This window comes from Mizuhopecten yessoensis, unplaced genomic scaffold, assembly GCF_002113885.1.
Source record: "Mizuhopecten yessoensis strain PY_sf001 unplaced genomic scaffold, ASM211388v2 scaffold9363, whole genome shotgun sequence".
NCBI lineage: Eukaryota > Metazoa > Mollusca > Bivalvia > Pectinida > Pectinidae > Mizuhopecten > Mizuhopecten yessoensis.
The window spans coordinates 34,681-51,514 of record NW_018408010.1 but is presented as its reverse complement, the minus strand read 5'-3'; the positions used below and the strand labels follow the sequence as shown (position 1 = coordinate 51,514).

Genomic DNA, 16,834 nt, shown 5'->3' with positions numbered 1-16,834 from the left:
TTCTCCGATGCATCTGTCCGGGTTGCGCAATTTCACCATTACGCTAATCTGTTTATATTCGATTATGAACAAGAACTAAAGTTCGCTATAGTAAGTACGTACAGTAGTATTCTTGTCATTTAACTTTGCCAACATAACAAATCATGATTGGCCTGGTTGCCATTGATATTGATGTTTGATATATGCTGTCATTATTATATAATGATTTCATAACTAACTAGCTAATAAGCAAGCACGTGACGTGTTAAGAGAGGATACATTTCCCTTTAGGCGTGGTTTACCTGCGGATTCTTTGGCGTTGGCGATAACATAATGTATACAATGAATATTCAAGAGGATTTCACAACAGGATTTCACAACAGGATTTCTCTCGCCGAGCCGTCTCGTAAAATTCCAGAGACGCCAAAGTTACGCTGTTTCAGGACTCACACAACTAAATCAGCCAATCAGCAAGTGTTTCATACGTTTGTTGTTCCTATTTGAAATAAGTTCCGGCTAATTACTGGGCCACTGAAGGAGTTTAATAAGGAACTGATGACAGATTTTTAGATAAATGAAATGTTCAGGTATTTAACTTTTGAAAAATATATACTTTTGATATATTTCCATGTCTGTGTGCGGATTTGCACAGGGGCTAAATGTCTGGGGGCGTTTCTGTTTTGGGTCACCGGTTTTGCTTGTAAACTTCCGGTTGTCAACTTCTTGGCGCTGTGACACTCCAATATGCCACTAAACCTACCAAAAAAGTCATTTTGTAGCCTTTGCAAGGTATGTATTTATGAATCTAGACAGTTGTCACTAGTTTTGAACTTCAAATATTAAAGTTATTAGCTAAAATGTTTGGTAATAATATATAGTAAATGATTTAGTTGTGTGAGTCCTTTAAGGTAAATAGCCATGTGCTCAATGAACCTGACCTCTCACACATTTTCTGTGTTTCCAGACAGTTTTTTTTTATATACATACACTTTTATTGGGTCTTAGCACATTTTGTTCAGTATGTGAATATATATTTAACTTGATAAAACTTGATAATTGGGTTAAATCTGGGCTAAATATGGCTCTGTGCTAAAGCCAGTATAGTTGGACTGACCCTAATACTCAGGTTTTTATTAGGATTGTGTTCAATTTACTGAAATAATAAATCTGTATGTGTTTCAATAGTACTATTATGATCTGTGTACTAGCTTTTAGCACCTAAATCTTCATAGAACAGAAATATAGTGTGCTGTCCTGCACAATTTTCACCCCCCCCTCTCCCCCACCCTGTCCAACCACCTCTTCTCAGCCATTCTTAGGCCACTTCCCTCATTCAAATTACATTTTTATCTATGTTTAAAAGAAAGCAATGATTAAATTCTAGTTTAAAAACTCAATATCACTAAAAAGTTTCAAATTGAAACTTAAATAACCTGTTTCAGCATACCCCCATGTGTAAAAGTACACCACAGATTTTAGCACAAGTTACATAGCACATTATTCACACTTTTTAAAGCACAATTCAGCATTAAACACCATTTTATTGTTCGGTATAATAAATGTGGTCATTCCAAGTGTATGATAGTTGTTAGCTGGCTTCTGACTGAAGTTGTACTGTCATAGTTTCATATTCAGACCCTCCAGATTTGAACATGTTTTTTGTTGAGTCTTATGGTTTTTGAATTTTTCATTTTGTCATAGGTTGTGTGTCTCTATATAACAGTTATACCATGCGCAACAAGACTATGAACAGCAAGTAGCCCCTCAGCACCACAGAACAAGCTTTTACAAAAGTTGCACATGTGAGTATCTGTATGTGTATGTGTCACATATAGGTTTTTTGGCTAAATCCAACTTAAATTCCATTTTTTTAGTGAATTGTAGATGTATGGTTATTCCTGTCTTACTATATACCTTCACCAACATCTTGTTTATTGATTTAATGTGTTTCTGTTGTGTGTTTACTCAGATAATTAACTGTTTATAGCATTACATCTCCCCTACCCCCAAAATTCTCCCTGTAAAGTGCCGGCACCCCAGGGAGCAAGGCGTGCTATATGTTAGTCTGTATAATTGATAGCTGATCAGTTGAGATGGATATCTGATAACCTTTTATGACTCATGTTTTGTGTAGAATTTTGGAGTTTTGTGTGAATTTTAAGTGTGTTAAATTGTCCAAATTCTATCAAATTTACTCAAATTAAGTATTTGATTGCTTAAGATACAGTAAAAGTTACAGAAACTGAGTCACCAAGATTTCTTTTCAAAAATATGTGAATGGTATGGGTAATAAATGTGTGTGCAAAATATGAAATTGCTGAGTGTGTGCTAAATTGGTGTGCTAGAGGTTAATGTTAAGTAAGTGAAATGAGAATTGTTTGGTGCTGTCTCTGAATAGCACATGTATATCAGGGGCTATGACTTGGTTTTTCTTCATACCTTATCATTTTATTTCCACCAAACTTAACCATTTTACTCGGTTATGTATATACTTTCAAAAACAGACTTCATTTCAACATTTTAAAATGTAAAGTTTTCCTTTAAGGACTCACACAACTAAATCAGCCAATCAGCAAGTGTTTCATACGTTTGTAGTTCCTATTTGAAATAAGTTCCGGCTAATTACTGGGCCACTGAAGGAGTTTAATAAGGAACTGATGACAGATTTTTAGATAAATGAAATGTTCAGGTATTTAACTTTTGAAAAATATATACTTTTGATATATTTCCATGTCTGTGTGCGGATTTGCACAGGGGCTAAATGTCTGGGGGCGTTTCTGTTTTGGGTCACCGGTTTTGCTTGTAAACTTCCGGTTGTCAACTTCTTGGCGCTGTGACACTCCAATATGCCACTAAACCTACCAAAAAAGTCATTTTGTAGCCTTTGCAAGGTATGTATTTATGAATCTAGACAGTTGTCACTAGTTTTGAACTTCAAATATTAAAGTTATTAGCTAAAATGTTTGGTAATAATATATAGTAAATGATTTAGTTGTGTGAGTCCTTTCAACACCGAAGTAAGCTGAAACTTCCGGTGGCGCATCCTTGATGTCGTTATATAGAATTGTAGTGACTATACCTATTACATGTAACTAAAATAACTAGACGAAATACCATTTCGAGTGCAATTGTTCACGTGTTACATATAGTCTTTTCTTGTCGTAGATATCAAGGGTTATTTTCAAATACATTGATCACTCAGTTGGAGGACTAACTATCACCTGCACATGAGATATCCCATAATTTGTATCATGGAGCCATTTACTTTAACAATTACTTTAAGACTAAATGATCTGTTGTAGCCAACATTTACAAAATTGTAACAATTGTATAGGCACCTTTCTCCCTTTGTTTTATATCTTCTTATTTTTTAGAACCTTCTTTTGACCTTTGGTACTATCAGTGAGGTCTTAAAGGGCGGTACGGACATTTAGTGCAGTAAACAGTTACTGTATGGCATTACAAGTGCGTTATAGCTTCACATTGCTAGGTTGTTGTAATTAAGATTATTTGTACAAAATAAGGTATATGTCTGTCTAATATTCAATGACCAATCGCCAGACAACAATTTTGCAATACAAGGTTAATAGCAGTAGTATATCCTAGCACACTAGCTTAGTCATGTATCTCAAAGTAAAAGAACGGATATCATTTTGATAAGACAAAGTTTAATAGATGCGTCCTATAATTTGATATCCGCTTCATCATAACCAACGTTAAGAACTCCATTTTCTGTGTCCTCCACGGAGTCCAGAAGATCCATCTTTCTCAGCTCCTTCTGTGATAGGTGATTGACTATTCCTGCGCCAATAGCATCTCCCATTACATTTACAGCAGTCCGGAAACGGTCCCTGATGGAAGAAATAAAGCATTAGTTCAAAACCTAATTTCTGGTTTTAAAATCTCTTTAACTATGTTCATCTTTATGTTAATTAGTTTGTTTTACTACATAGTAAGTTGTTTAGCTAAAACATTTCATGGTGGCTAAGCACGAAACATCACGAGATCATACGAGATTATCCATAAATGTTTGTGCTGACAAAAAGTATTGATAATCATCATTCCGATCTGTCAGTTTGAAATATATATTATTGTTTTTTCTATCGAGCTATTTAATTTTCTAATACAATAAACGAATTGCAGGACAACCATTAACGTTCATTTTTTTGACTGATCTGGCCATAGACAGGCGTTGACTTGGTTTCAAGACATATCAAATTCGCCATTCCTCTTAAAGCAGGAGATTAAGGTAATCAATGCCTAATTTTCTCAATATTTTCTTACGTTTGTTATACAACACTCGGCATATAGTTGTTTTTCTGATGTGATTAGATTTTCTATTTATCAAATAATCAAATACATGTTCAGCAAGGAATGAATTGTTCCCTAAAGAGACAACAGAAAGCGAGTTGTCCCCATACTTGGTAAATTTGAGAAAATAAGGGGTTGTAATGTCGAAATTTAAAATGTAAAGGGGAATATAAACAATCCGGTCCTCTTAAGCCATCATTGTTTAAATAGTATGACAAAGATAGGCCCAGGAAAGGGAACGAAGACGATGAACGATTTAAACATTGCATCAGATTTGAACAGGAGTTATTGGCCTTTTTACTGAAGTGTTCAAATGGATAAACGTAACTGTTGTGATTTTAGATTTGTCCCGAAATATCTGGATCTTAAAAAGATCGCTGATCATTTTGATAGTGGGCGTTATACAAACATCATGTATGATGCATCATTTGTAATACTTGAAATCAAATATTTTCCTTTCTCTATTCTTTTAAGAAACACTCCGTCCTAATTTCCCTGTGAACATCAGTGTAAGTACAGCTTTCAGGATTTCTTAACATCAAAGTTATCGATTATCCCTCTACTTTGTAAGCTTACACACAGTCAATCACAAAAATGGGTTTGGTTTAAAATATAACGTTCAGATGCACGATGTATAAAATAGTATAGCTTGCGTACTTACAGCAACCAATCGATAGCTAGAATCAAAGTGACGTCATCAGTCGGGAAGCCAACCGCCGTCAGAACGATCACCATAGTGACAAGACCTGCCTGCGGCACTCCGGCGGCACCGATGGCGGCAGCAGTAGCAGTAATACTACAAGTAACATAAGACATGTGACATATTTGGGTTATTTGTATGCTTTCTTTTGCAATATTTTGCCTTACATATGAAAGTAGTATATGCTCACACCTACGTGCATTCTGATCGGATGTCAATCACTTTCGCACATACCACAAAATCATTTTGTATTCATATGAATCGCCAAAAGAACAAATTTAAATTCTAGAATAATATTATGATCGCGACTTTTTACTACTGTAAATCTCTATTGTCGTGGGATAATATTTTTGGTGCAAGGCGACTCATTCCTGAGTTTAAAAACTTCATGAAAAGAAGTAGCATTATTGCAAAAAAAAAAGAATCATATGAACCGCAACTATTCGCGAATATAATTTTCAAACATTGTTTACGAAATAAAGTACTCACGAAACTAAAGTGATTTACAGAATGCACTTTACTTCTAAATGTTTCATGATCACCACGAGTTGTTTAAATATAAACCTGACGGTAATGATTCGTCCGATGTCCATCTCAAATCCTCTGATTTGTCCAATGAAGAGGACTGCCACGGCTTCGTAGAGTGCTGTTCCGTCCATGTTGATGGTCGCTCCAACGGGAGCCACAAATTTGATCACACGGGGATCTAAGCCATTGTTTTCCTCGAGATTTTTCATCGTGACAGGAAGAGTAGCTGAGCTGTTGGAACATAAATCATTGCATGAAAAAAATGATTACCTAAGCTTGATACCGGAGGAAATAAGACATTTGAGCCAATTTATTCAAAAGATGACTCGAAATATCGCATGTGATTTTATTGTACTTAAATAGTTTATTTCTCGAAAGCGTATTGGTAGTGATTTATTCCGTCTTTGCGTATTGCAGAGTTACCTGCTCTTGTGAGCAGGGATTGAATGTTACGTCATTTGTTTGTGAGAGTAACGTCATCAATTTTTTGGAAAACGACGTAATTGTCTCACACAAACCAATGCCGTAAAAATCAATACCTGCTCACAAGAGAAGATAACTCTGCAATACGCAAAGACGGAATAGATACACGGAAAATAAAATGTGCACTTCTCAGCCAATCATCCTTTAACAACTGGGTCTTGGTTATAAATCAATAGAACAAGCAAATGTGGTGTGGTGCACCAAAATGGTAACATGCACCTTGTGTATGTAAACGGAAATCTTCTAGCTATCATTCAATCAGAAATTATCATATTTGTCTTCCTTTACAATGAGGTTAACCAATAACTAATATCAATCAATCTGATTCATAAATAATTATTTAGTAAATATTCTTTAAAAACTTCTTAATTATTTTATATCAGGAAATGCCATTACCTTGATGACGTTCCGATGGCTGTGACGATGGCTTGGGTGACTCCGTATATGAACCGGAAGGGATTTTTTCTGACAATAATGAAGTAAATGAGAGGGAGAGTTATGAAACCATGGATGACGAGACCAACCATAACGGTGATGAAGTAGTAGAGAAGCTGTTGGAACGTCTGGGCTGGATCTTCCATTTCCACAATTTTCGCCGCCACCAGGAATATAATACCTATGGGAGAGTACCTTCAGGAGAGACAACCCAATCATAAAGTTAATATAAGATATTTTTGTTTTGCTTTGTAATACTGTATAGCATTGACACATCGCGTTAGGTGCAGAAAACATATCCTTAATGGCTTGAACTTTGTTAAACTCTTCTGAAAACAGGAGGCATGTCACAGCTATTTAGGATACAAACTCAGGAGCACACTAAATGAATTTGATTCACATTATGTCAAGATTGATTCGTTCCGTACAAAATGTGTATTTGTGGTACCTAACGAACATATAAGCATGCTTATGTACGTGTTTGTTGGACTTTTGATCAAAATTCAAACAGGGTTGACCTGGTTAGATATAAATCGGTGTTAGCTAAATCAACAAACCGGTTATTGTTGAAAATAAAACTGCACTTTTGATTTACCATGTTACAATCTTACCATGTGACTTACCATATGACGAGCTTGACCAGGACCATCGTGGCTTCACACAGAGATTCGAACAGAGCTATCAGGGGCTTCCCCTTCTCCCCCAGTCGACCGATGATGATTCCAAAGAAGATGGAGAAGACGACAATGCCAAGGACATTCATCCCGGGCTTCATGTCCACCACAGGGTCGTACACAGCTACAGACGACAACATACACCGTCTTCACAATGAAGCAACATAAGTACAATAGGCCATGTCTGTGTTCTCATGGCACTGAACAAATAAGATGGCACTGTGTGATCTTTTTATCACTTTAATTGCTAATAGGGGTTTCTAGGGAAAATATGTGATGGTGTAAACAAACAATGTGAAAAATCTTAATTGAAAGCTGACACCACTAACAACAACATGAACTAAGAAAACACCAAACCTATATATTTGTGTGGTTCAAAAGAGAAAGCCTATTACTGAACAACATGAGCATGCAGGAAAATAATCAAAAAGCGAATTAAAAAAGATGTACAACAATTTAAACGTTGGTCGCGTGTTAAATCCAGAATCATCAAAAAAGCTTTATTATGGGATCTAGTACATTATTGTATATCTGTTCAATCAATATTTTTGACAATATATGCTAATAATTAACGTTGACATCGCAATAATGATATTCCACATTAAAGTTTCTTATACAAGGAGGACGTTTGAAATAATAACGTTTATTTAACATTAACAGTGGTTGTATTGATACCTGATCTTGAATCTCATTTATCTTTATGTAATTTGACACAAATTTATATATAAAAGTGATATCAGTGTTATTAAACATACCGGTAGCATTTACGTCACCTCCGGTGGCGTTATCATCTTCTCTGAGAACCTGGTCAGTTACAGGCTGCAATTGAAAAAAAGGTTCAGGACATGATCACGTGACATTTAACTATAAGACGTCGAAAAAAGAAAGAAAAAAGAAAGAAAAAAGAAAGAAAAAAGAAAGAAAAAAGAAAGAAAAAAGAAACAATCAAAAAGTAGTGTAATGATTTCTTTTTTTAAAATACTACATGTATGAACATTGTTTGCAGGGGATATGATGCATCCCTTCCTTCAAACATGTCTACATACGATGTACTTTCACTGTGCCAAATAACACACGAATTCCAACACATAGTTAAGGAGGAGTTGCGCTTACAAGGTTTCTAGAGCAGAATTTTAGGTTTAAAGGGTCGTAACTCAAGGAAACATTGTGTAATCGCAATCCTTTATTGATACAACATCTACATATGATGTATTCTCAATGTCTTAACTTACACAGAAAACAAAACAAAAAAACCTGTTTAGGGGGCGTTGTGCTTACAAGGTTCGTGGGCAAACGAACGGACATGGTGATTTCTATATATAGTGTATCTCTAAAAAATTAGTTTGTATCATGGAAAAGATAAACACGAAATGATTGCAAAACATGCATATAAGTCCGACTACCAATTGTGTGGCGATGGAGCTAAACACAAAGTATAGATATTGAAGTGGAGCCTAACGCTAATCGTAACCAAAGTCCGTGTAGCCTACACTAGCTACATGCATACGGCTATGGTGTGTCCAAGTTTGATAATTATTTCTAGTATTAGAGAAGAGGAAGTAAATGCAATGTCTTAACAAATATTGTTTAGATAGACGGATGGAGAGATAGAAAGGACAAAGAATCCATGCTCCCTCCACTATTTTGCAAATACAGGAAAAGGTTCTATAAATTATTACAATGGTTCATGAAATTAGTTTCGGCTGATTTATCACACCATCGTAATTAGTTCAAATATGAATCAGAAATAAATTGAAAAACAATCTCAAAACTTGTCTTAAATATTGCTTTTGCATCAAATATGATTTGAACTTACAGGTTTAAGAAATTTTCATTTAGCACGCCAGAGGCATGTCAGTAAAACAAATCTCAATGACATTTAATTAGTATCTTTGAAAATCCTATATATCCTTTCTATTTTACAAAACCTATTTTAGACAGCTCTAGGTTGGAATTTCGATCTACATGTTTACACGGGACAGACAAAACAGATCGAACGAGTCAGTAAATTTCAATCAGATAAAATCATATATTATCAAAATATGTCGGCCATGTACGTACAACCTCGGGTATTACACCGTGTGCTCAGTTTCTACAGCGACTGTTATCAAGATTAAAATAGATACGTCATATAAATATATAGATAAGTACACAATGTACATTATCTTTCTAAACATTGAGCGGAATTTCACTTTACTGACGAATGACTGCAAAGACATCCAATAGCATCTGCCTTGGTAACAATCTGTTACGGTCGCAACATTCTGGGTTTCTCTGTTTTAAACCTGTATTTACCGACACACTGTCTTAACTGACAAGACAATGAAGTCCTTCTCGCAATCGGTATACTGTAAACACTTATCATTATGCACAAGACTAATATAAAATGTATCTTTTAACCTTGATTCTTCTGAACTTGCGACGGATAATGTTTGTATGACTCCCCAAACAATTGACACGCTTACACAAGTAACTATGGTTATATCAAAACTTACCTTGCTGAAACATGCTTCTATCAAGTTACTGGGAAACGCCTGCCTGTTGACAAAAAAATAAAAATTAACGTGAAGGATTTATGTTAAATAATATATCAAATGCTTTATGATTCACACAACTTCCTCCACGGACGCTTATGCAATCAAAGTGCAGGAAACCAGAGTGGCGACGATTCTCTTTTTCTGTATTGATGTGAAAATGTGGAAACAAGAATGAAAATGTCGAGGATTCCTGATCCTCTTAAAATTTCAATTCAGCTAGATTGTAATAAAATAGGTGTGAATAAAACCCTTTTCACAAACGCCTGCCTGTTGACAAAAAATAAATAACGTGAAGGATTTATGTTAATTAATATATCAAATGCTTTATGATTCACACAACTTCCTCCACGGACGCTTATGCAATCAAAGTGCAGGAAACCAGAGTGGCGACGATTCTCTTTTTCTGTATTGATGTGAAAATTTGGATACAAGAATGAAAATGTCGAGGATTCCTGATCCTCTTAAAATTTCAATTCAGCTAGATTGTAATAAAATAGGAGTGAATAAAACCCTTTTCACAAACGAGTCGACGCTGTACACATATTCTGTTCAGGTTTAACACTAAAAATACACCTTAGTAAGCCTTACTGCTTGATGCCTACGACAACTCTCGGCTAAGAAAAGTGTACATGTCTGCATTACCGAATAAAGAAAATATATACAGACTTGATAAAATGGTTGATATTTATCAAACCAACACAGTAACGTTCTGTAGTGATACAAATATAATTGTCTTAATCTTTGATCTAGCCATCCAAAGAAAAGTAAAGGTTAACTGTTCTAGCGTCTTACTACCACGCGCTTGGCCGAAGTGGACAAAGTAGCCAAAGTACTAAATATTGTTTTGATTTCTGTATCAACTTATTTATTCTTTGAAAAGGTGTTTCTTTACTGCTGCTGTTTGAAATAACCCCAAAACGTTGTCATGCTTTTTTCACGTAGGGAATTCTATTGAGTGACTTGAAAAAGGGTGCTTAATTAGACAAACTTCCTTAAATGTACAAATATGTTGGCATTGCTCGACTTGTGTTGGTACTATGTTGAATAAAACTGTTAACACCCCTTATCAGATCAGAAGTGTTGTATGTAAATTCTTCGGCGTTGAGTATCGTCCAAGTAAGCTATTGAAGAGGGTAAGGAAAATAAAACTGTGTGAATATAATATTTATTGGCCCGAGGTCAGCTCTCAGGTAATGTCAATAATACCTTGTGGAAATACTAGTCAACTGGACGGGATGTGTACCCAACTGTATAACGTGATCTAGAGAGTCTCTCAACTGCAATGTTAAACGGGCGATATGTCAGGTCTTGTATTGGTGTCACATTGGTAACTAATTGTACAAAATATACGTATATTTAACATAAGCTATCGTCATTCAACCGTCCCATAATGTCTGACGCTCACGACTAATTAACCCCCTTTCAACTCCAATTACTGGTAGACAGTTGTACGTTTATCTTTTGACAATATCTAGTTTTAACTTACAAGATAGCCAACAAAAATAACATGTAAACTCATGGAGCTTGTTCTTTACCTACCTACAATGACATGCTTTAGGGTAAAGATTTATTTTTCATTCGTGATATTTACCTTTATTTACTACTTTTTAATGTACAAACTGGTGTTAAACACTTGGCATGCAGGAGATTAGTTAGAAAACAAATGAAGTCTTTCTTTGTTAATTGAGACTTTAGTAAATAAGCAAGTCTCACTACCAATACTAGGGTTATTTTGATCTTTTTCTATGCAAACCTGCCATATAACCAAACCGTCTAACAGCCTAACTTTGTACAGTCACTGGGAACAAAGGTAGTTGAGTTGGGGTTTTCGAGACTGCACTGTAGGCTAGGTGTACAAAACTTTCCTTTGTTTGCGTAAAATAAGAAATGTATTGACTATAATGTTTATATATTAACTCCAATGCGTATGCGATTAATTGAAGTTCTTGAGTCTCTCTGTGGGAAATGCAAACACATAGTACTGCATGTAGTCATACCATTTCAAGTAGAATGGTATATATTATTGAAATACTGAAAAAGTGGAATTATTCGCGTGCTAAATTTTCCGTTGTTTGGCTGTTGAAAACTTTCGCGGTACAGAAACGCTCGCGTAGGAAAAACTGTATCATTAATGGATATTGGTTTTTATGTTGACTCTAGTCGAACACAAAGCTTTATTGAAATTTTAGCGGAGTATATTTAAACTTTCCAGGTACAAAACCTTTATTAGTCAAAAGGATACACCTTTATAGAAAATCTAGATACTGAGAACAGAAAAGGGCATGTTATTTACTACAAATAGGCATTTGCTTATGTCTACCTTTCGTATGAACATCTTGTTCATCGTTTTAAGAGAATGCTTGCGTAACTAAATTCATTCTGTGTCGGACGCAACGTCACCTGTGGTTGTCTTTTTAATTGTGTCAGGAGTGTAAGATGTAAAAAGCCGTACAAGAAATTATGCCGTGTTACTTGCATGAGCATGTGGTGGTAAATATGCTAATTAAAATGTCAGCTTAATCTTACTACAATTTGTTGAAGTGATCGTGTTGAGTCAGGACCTGTTGTTCAGGATTCGTTCCCGTTTATTTTTCTATATTTATTAGTACTGACAATTTGAATGATCTAAAACGGCTTAGTTATCTCTAATCTTTATATCCTTAAAAACAATTGAACAAAACGTTTTTCTTAGAACATCCTGTTTAAACCACATTGTTTACGCTATCGATGTTAGCTAATGACACTGTATAACAACCTCACATGTAAAAAATATTGAACATGAATCATATTAGACAAAACAAGGTATGGTCCGTACCAGCTGTTTGTTACGTTGTGCTTTAATAGAATGATTTTTATTTTAATTTGACGTCATAATATAAAGTATTGTCGGACATCATGCTATGTTACTTTCTACAAAAAGCTAATTCAGATTGGGCATTATGATACAAAGAATCTTATCTTTGTGAATAGAACCAGTTGTGTATGATGCATGTTCTCTCTAAGGATCACAACATGTGCTGTTAATTATTGCCCAATCTTTTTTGTTTTGAAAAGACCAGGTCTGTCAGGATTGGATCCTCCATTTATTAACATCATGAGTTACTGTCCTTGATATCATTCTTGATATTATTTATAACATGTTCAAAGAAGAAATAGAACGGAAAAGTAGTATGGTGCAGTATAATTACTTTTTTTCCTTTTTACATACTGTATCACTTCCCATTTTTCAGATGCAATTACTTTAGTGTGACTTTTGTCCTTCCTTCAGAAATTATTGAGATGGTAGTAGATGGAACAACATGATGATATTAAGATAGCTGAACCTACCTGAGGAGATCAAGGAAAGTATCTGCAGGCTCCACGATCTTGGATTCGCCCGAGGGTTCGACTTCCCCTCCCTTGGTCCCGGGCCGGATACTAACGGTCAGGATGATACCAAGGACCACTGCAGCGAGGGTAGTGGTCAAGTAATACACCACCGCCCTCAAACCTATCCGGCCAGATGACCGGGTGTCTAGAGACGCAAGACCAGACACTAGACTGGACATGATAAGTGGAAGGATTAACAACTGTAGCATGTTCATTAATAGGTCACCAGGGAAACGGAGGTAAAGAATCTGTCTCTTTGTAAATGGAGGGTCAACAGAACGCAGCCCTGCTCCAAGGCCAACGCCGATTCCCATAGAAATGATAAGCAGAATCAATAATAGGTTATCTTTTAGTGTCATTTTGATAGCTTCACATTTCGAATTGTTTTTGGTGATCCTGTTAACGTCCGTTACGGGTTCCAATTTTAAATCGGGCATTCCAATAGCCTGGCTTGTTCCATAACTTTTCCATCCCGTCTTATCTCTTATAGCGTCTGGTTCCTCCATTTTGAAATTTGTTTATAATCTTCGAGTCGTATAAGTAAACGTTTTCTGGAAGGGTAATTTTTTCTTAAAATTAATAATCACGACACTGAAAAATATTTGAGTACAATTTACGGTACTTATTAATCCCAAAACACAAATGTCAGTGATACACCTCAACGTTCGGCAACTATGACAACTCCTGATCTGGGCATATGTGGCTTGATCTGTGGTAGAACCTGTTATAAAGTTAAATCTCATCAAACTTTACTACACGTATCCGTCTCCTTCGACCTCATCTATACGTTTCGTATGTCAAATCACGTCACAGCTCATGAATAATTTATGACGGCAAACTACATCCTTCAAGTGTCTATACACAACCAGCCATTTGGTAAACATTGAAGGGAGTGTGTGTCAAGTTTAGTTAATCCTCCATCACGTAGAGGTGTATTCCGAGAATATTTACATCCCGCTTCGTTTCGTTTGTACTTATTTTAGCATGATCTTGATGATATTCAGCAGTACATGATAGATACTACATAGTGATTTACTATACTGATAATATAGAGGTTAACATAATGATACATATATATGTGGTGATATATAGCCGTCTGATAATACACGTCTGAGTTGACACCTGACCACAATCGACAGTAGTTATCATTTGTTATCCTTTCATTGGGTTGTATTTTCATTATCAACACACCTGACACGTATATAATAAGCCTGAAGTCATAAGTTAGTCTGCCATAGGTTTAACTGATATCACATTTCAAAAAACTGTTTACTGAATATACCGTTCACTCTGGTTATTCGTATTTGCTTATAACCAATCATATATAAAACGTGTCAAGGGTTAGGTCAACATTTATTTTAATTCTTTAGAACCAATTATTGAAAAGGGTTCCATCAAAATATTTTGATAGGTTGTTAGGCAGTAATAATACCTGTGTTATTAAACATCCATATTAAACTTCCTGGTCTGAAAGTCAAAAGGTTCGACGATAAATTGAATTAAAATTGACCATGTTTTTTTCTGCTAAGATTGGTGTATCAATGCTTTTTGGTCACATCTGCATTTCATATACTTATTTTTTTGTGCAAATATGACCATGTATCAGTAAAATAAACACAGTAATAATGTAACTTGTTCAAACAGTTATTTTTGTTTTCATTTAAGTATCTCAGTTCAATAAGAATATTTTTTAGCTGAACTGTAAACTGTTTTATTACCCACAAAAGTAACAAACACATGCTAATACGTTTGAAATAAACAAGAGATGGGCACTCTGATTTGCACATCGATTTGAATTTGATATTGAACATCACGTCCAGATCAACAATGTCTGAAATAAAATGTCTAATAAACAGCCAACAACCTCTCTCACACTATTGTAGTCGTATTTTTCTTGAAAAAAAGAGACTTTCATGCATACTGTGACATTTTCGCTAAGTCTACCTTTCGTCTGTGAAGTCCAAATTCGATCATGGTTTATTTCGCCTTTCACATATTATTAATATGTAAATTATGTTCTTGTCTAATGTAAGCTGTGATGATAACTTCGCCCTCATTCAAGAAGGCGAAAAAGGCAAAAACTTATAACAAAAACTGCTGCTAAAATTACCCGGTATGCAGTTTATTTATCAGTGTTAGCACTAAAATCGTGCATGCTATAACAGTTACATATTTATCTAAAGGAAACGGATATGTATTCTTTGAATCATTTCTTGACCGAGGTAAAAAAAATGCATACTCAATCGAACGTCGTTAATGCAAAATCGGATACACGAATACTGTCGTGTTTCGTGAAGTTCGGTTCCAATAAATTCGGAATATCGATATTTTGCTGTCCATATAGCATGAATATTAACCCAAGTTTCAGAATAATTAATTTAACTTAAGCCTCTCTCCTAAGCTTAGAGAATTAATGCACTAGATTAATCCAAAAAGTTCAGGGATATATTTTTGGAGTTTTTATCAATGAGACATAATATTAAATATTAATCGGTAATCGAGCCATTTGCATTCCAATGAAATATGACTTTATAGTAAGACTATCGGTAGAGGCTTTATCATTTCTGATTTTAGCATATTAGCTGATTGAAATAATAGGTTTTTCTGTAACATGAATGGTATATTAATATAAAAAATCAAAAAGGATATTTCTTCAATCATTTTCTGACGTGATATTAGACCGACACTTTTGTTTCTCTGTTAATGGTATTTTTGTTTTATTAAAATTACATTTATGGATGACATCTTTTACCTTGCTGCCACTTGCGACAATAAATATACCAATCTTTTTCAAATATTAGATACATACTTGTTTATTAACGAAAGAAATATAGTCAAAAGTGTCACATTCTCAAAAGCTAAGCATTACATACTTAAAAATGGAGAAAGATATTTTAAGAAAGGTCTATATTTACATATCCAGACAAATGTCTTATCCTATGTTTTGAGGTTTTGATATGGGTTGTATGTAAATCAACATCTCTGGTTGGGTTTACTCTTTCCGGAGTAAGCAACTTAAGATATTACTGTATAATGTGTTGAACGCATGCTGCCTCTTGTCAAAAGGATCACATTTTATCATTATCCAAAAATGCTATAAATTACTCATTTAGAATTGTGCTTTTTGTGGTAAAATAAAAGAACATCATCGTAATAATGAATTTTCAAGTCGTGATCTAGAAAGGGGAATATCACAAATATAGCCATTGTAAAATAGTCTAAGGCCTACACTGGCTACAACAGTAATACATCAAGTATCACCTTCTTATTTGTAAACCATTAGCTGGACTCCATTACCTGTCTAGTCTGACAGTGGCCTGGCGACTGATGGCAGTACACTGACAGACATACAACATACCTGTCTGAACAGTGTGTGCACTTCAGGTACAATCTCCTCAGATAACAATGAACTCATATGGACTTTGGTCATTGATTAAATATTTTCACCTCCACGGCTAAGAGAGGACAGGGTCATTAAGGCATTAATTTGATTATTATTTTATTAATTACGTTTATTTAGAAATATTTGCTAGTTTTGCATTCAACATTAATGTTACCCTTTTTAAAGCATCAAGTTAATTTCAAGTCACCTGCATATTTACGTTTTACACTTTACATTAAACCTGGTAATGTAATGTTTTACTATGGCGTAAGTCCTGTTTTGTACTCAATGTTTTCATCATGCTTTAGATAAACACATTAAACATTTTTCATATACTGAGTACTGTTTGTAAACTAAACCAAATATGTTTGGGGTAATTTCCCTCTAAACACTTACTTGCTGAGAAAGGTTTAACATTGTCAGCTTTATGTATAAA

The 16,834-nt window shown here is 34.9% G+C and overlaps 1 protein-coding gene across 1 annotated transcript; it reads right to left on the bottom strand.

Annotated features, from left to right (window-relative positions):
- Positions 1–2,909: 2,909 nt before the first annotated feature.
- Positions 2,910–14,096, bottom strand: LOC110457879 (excitatory amino acid transporter 1-like). The gene is made up of 8 exons (XM_021509329.1): positions 12,975–14,096; positions 9,606–9,648; positions 7,866–7,929; positions 7,060–7,234; positions 6,398–6,631; positions 5,555–5,749; positions 4,952–5,086; positions 2,910–3,830 (listed from the first exon to the last, which is right to left on the bottom strand). The coding sequence occupies exons 1-8, from the start codon at positions 13,520–13,522 to the stop codon at positions 3,662–3,664; spliced, it is 1,563 nt and encodes a 520-aa protein (XP_021365004.1). The 5' UTR covers positions 13,523–14,096; the 3' UTR covers positions 2,910–3,661.
- Between the last annotated feature and the right edge of the window lie 2,738 nt (positions 14,097–16,834).

Excerpts from the sequence above, each read along its gene's own strand:
- LOC110457879 (XM_021509329.1), bottom strand. The coding sequence starts at position 13,522 with ATGGAGGAACCAGACGCTATAAGAGATAAGACGGGATGGAAAAGTTAT. Across the intron at positions 9,649-12,974 it reads ACTTTCCTTGATCTCCTCAG|GCAGGCGTTTCCCAGTAACT; the intron begins GTAGGTTCAGCT and ends TTTTGTCAACAG. Across the intron at positions 7,930-9,605 it reads TAGAAGCATGTTTCAGCAAG|CCTGTAACTGACCAGGTTCT; the intron begins GTAAGTTTTGAT and ends TTTCAATTGCAG.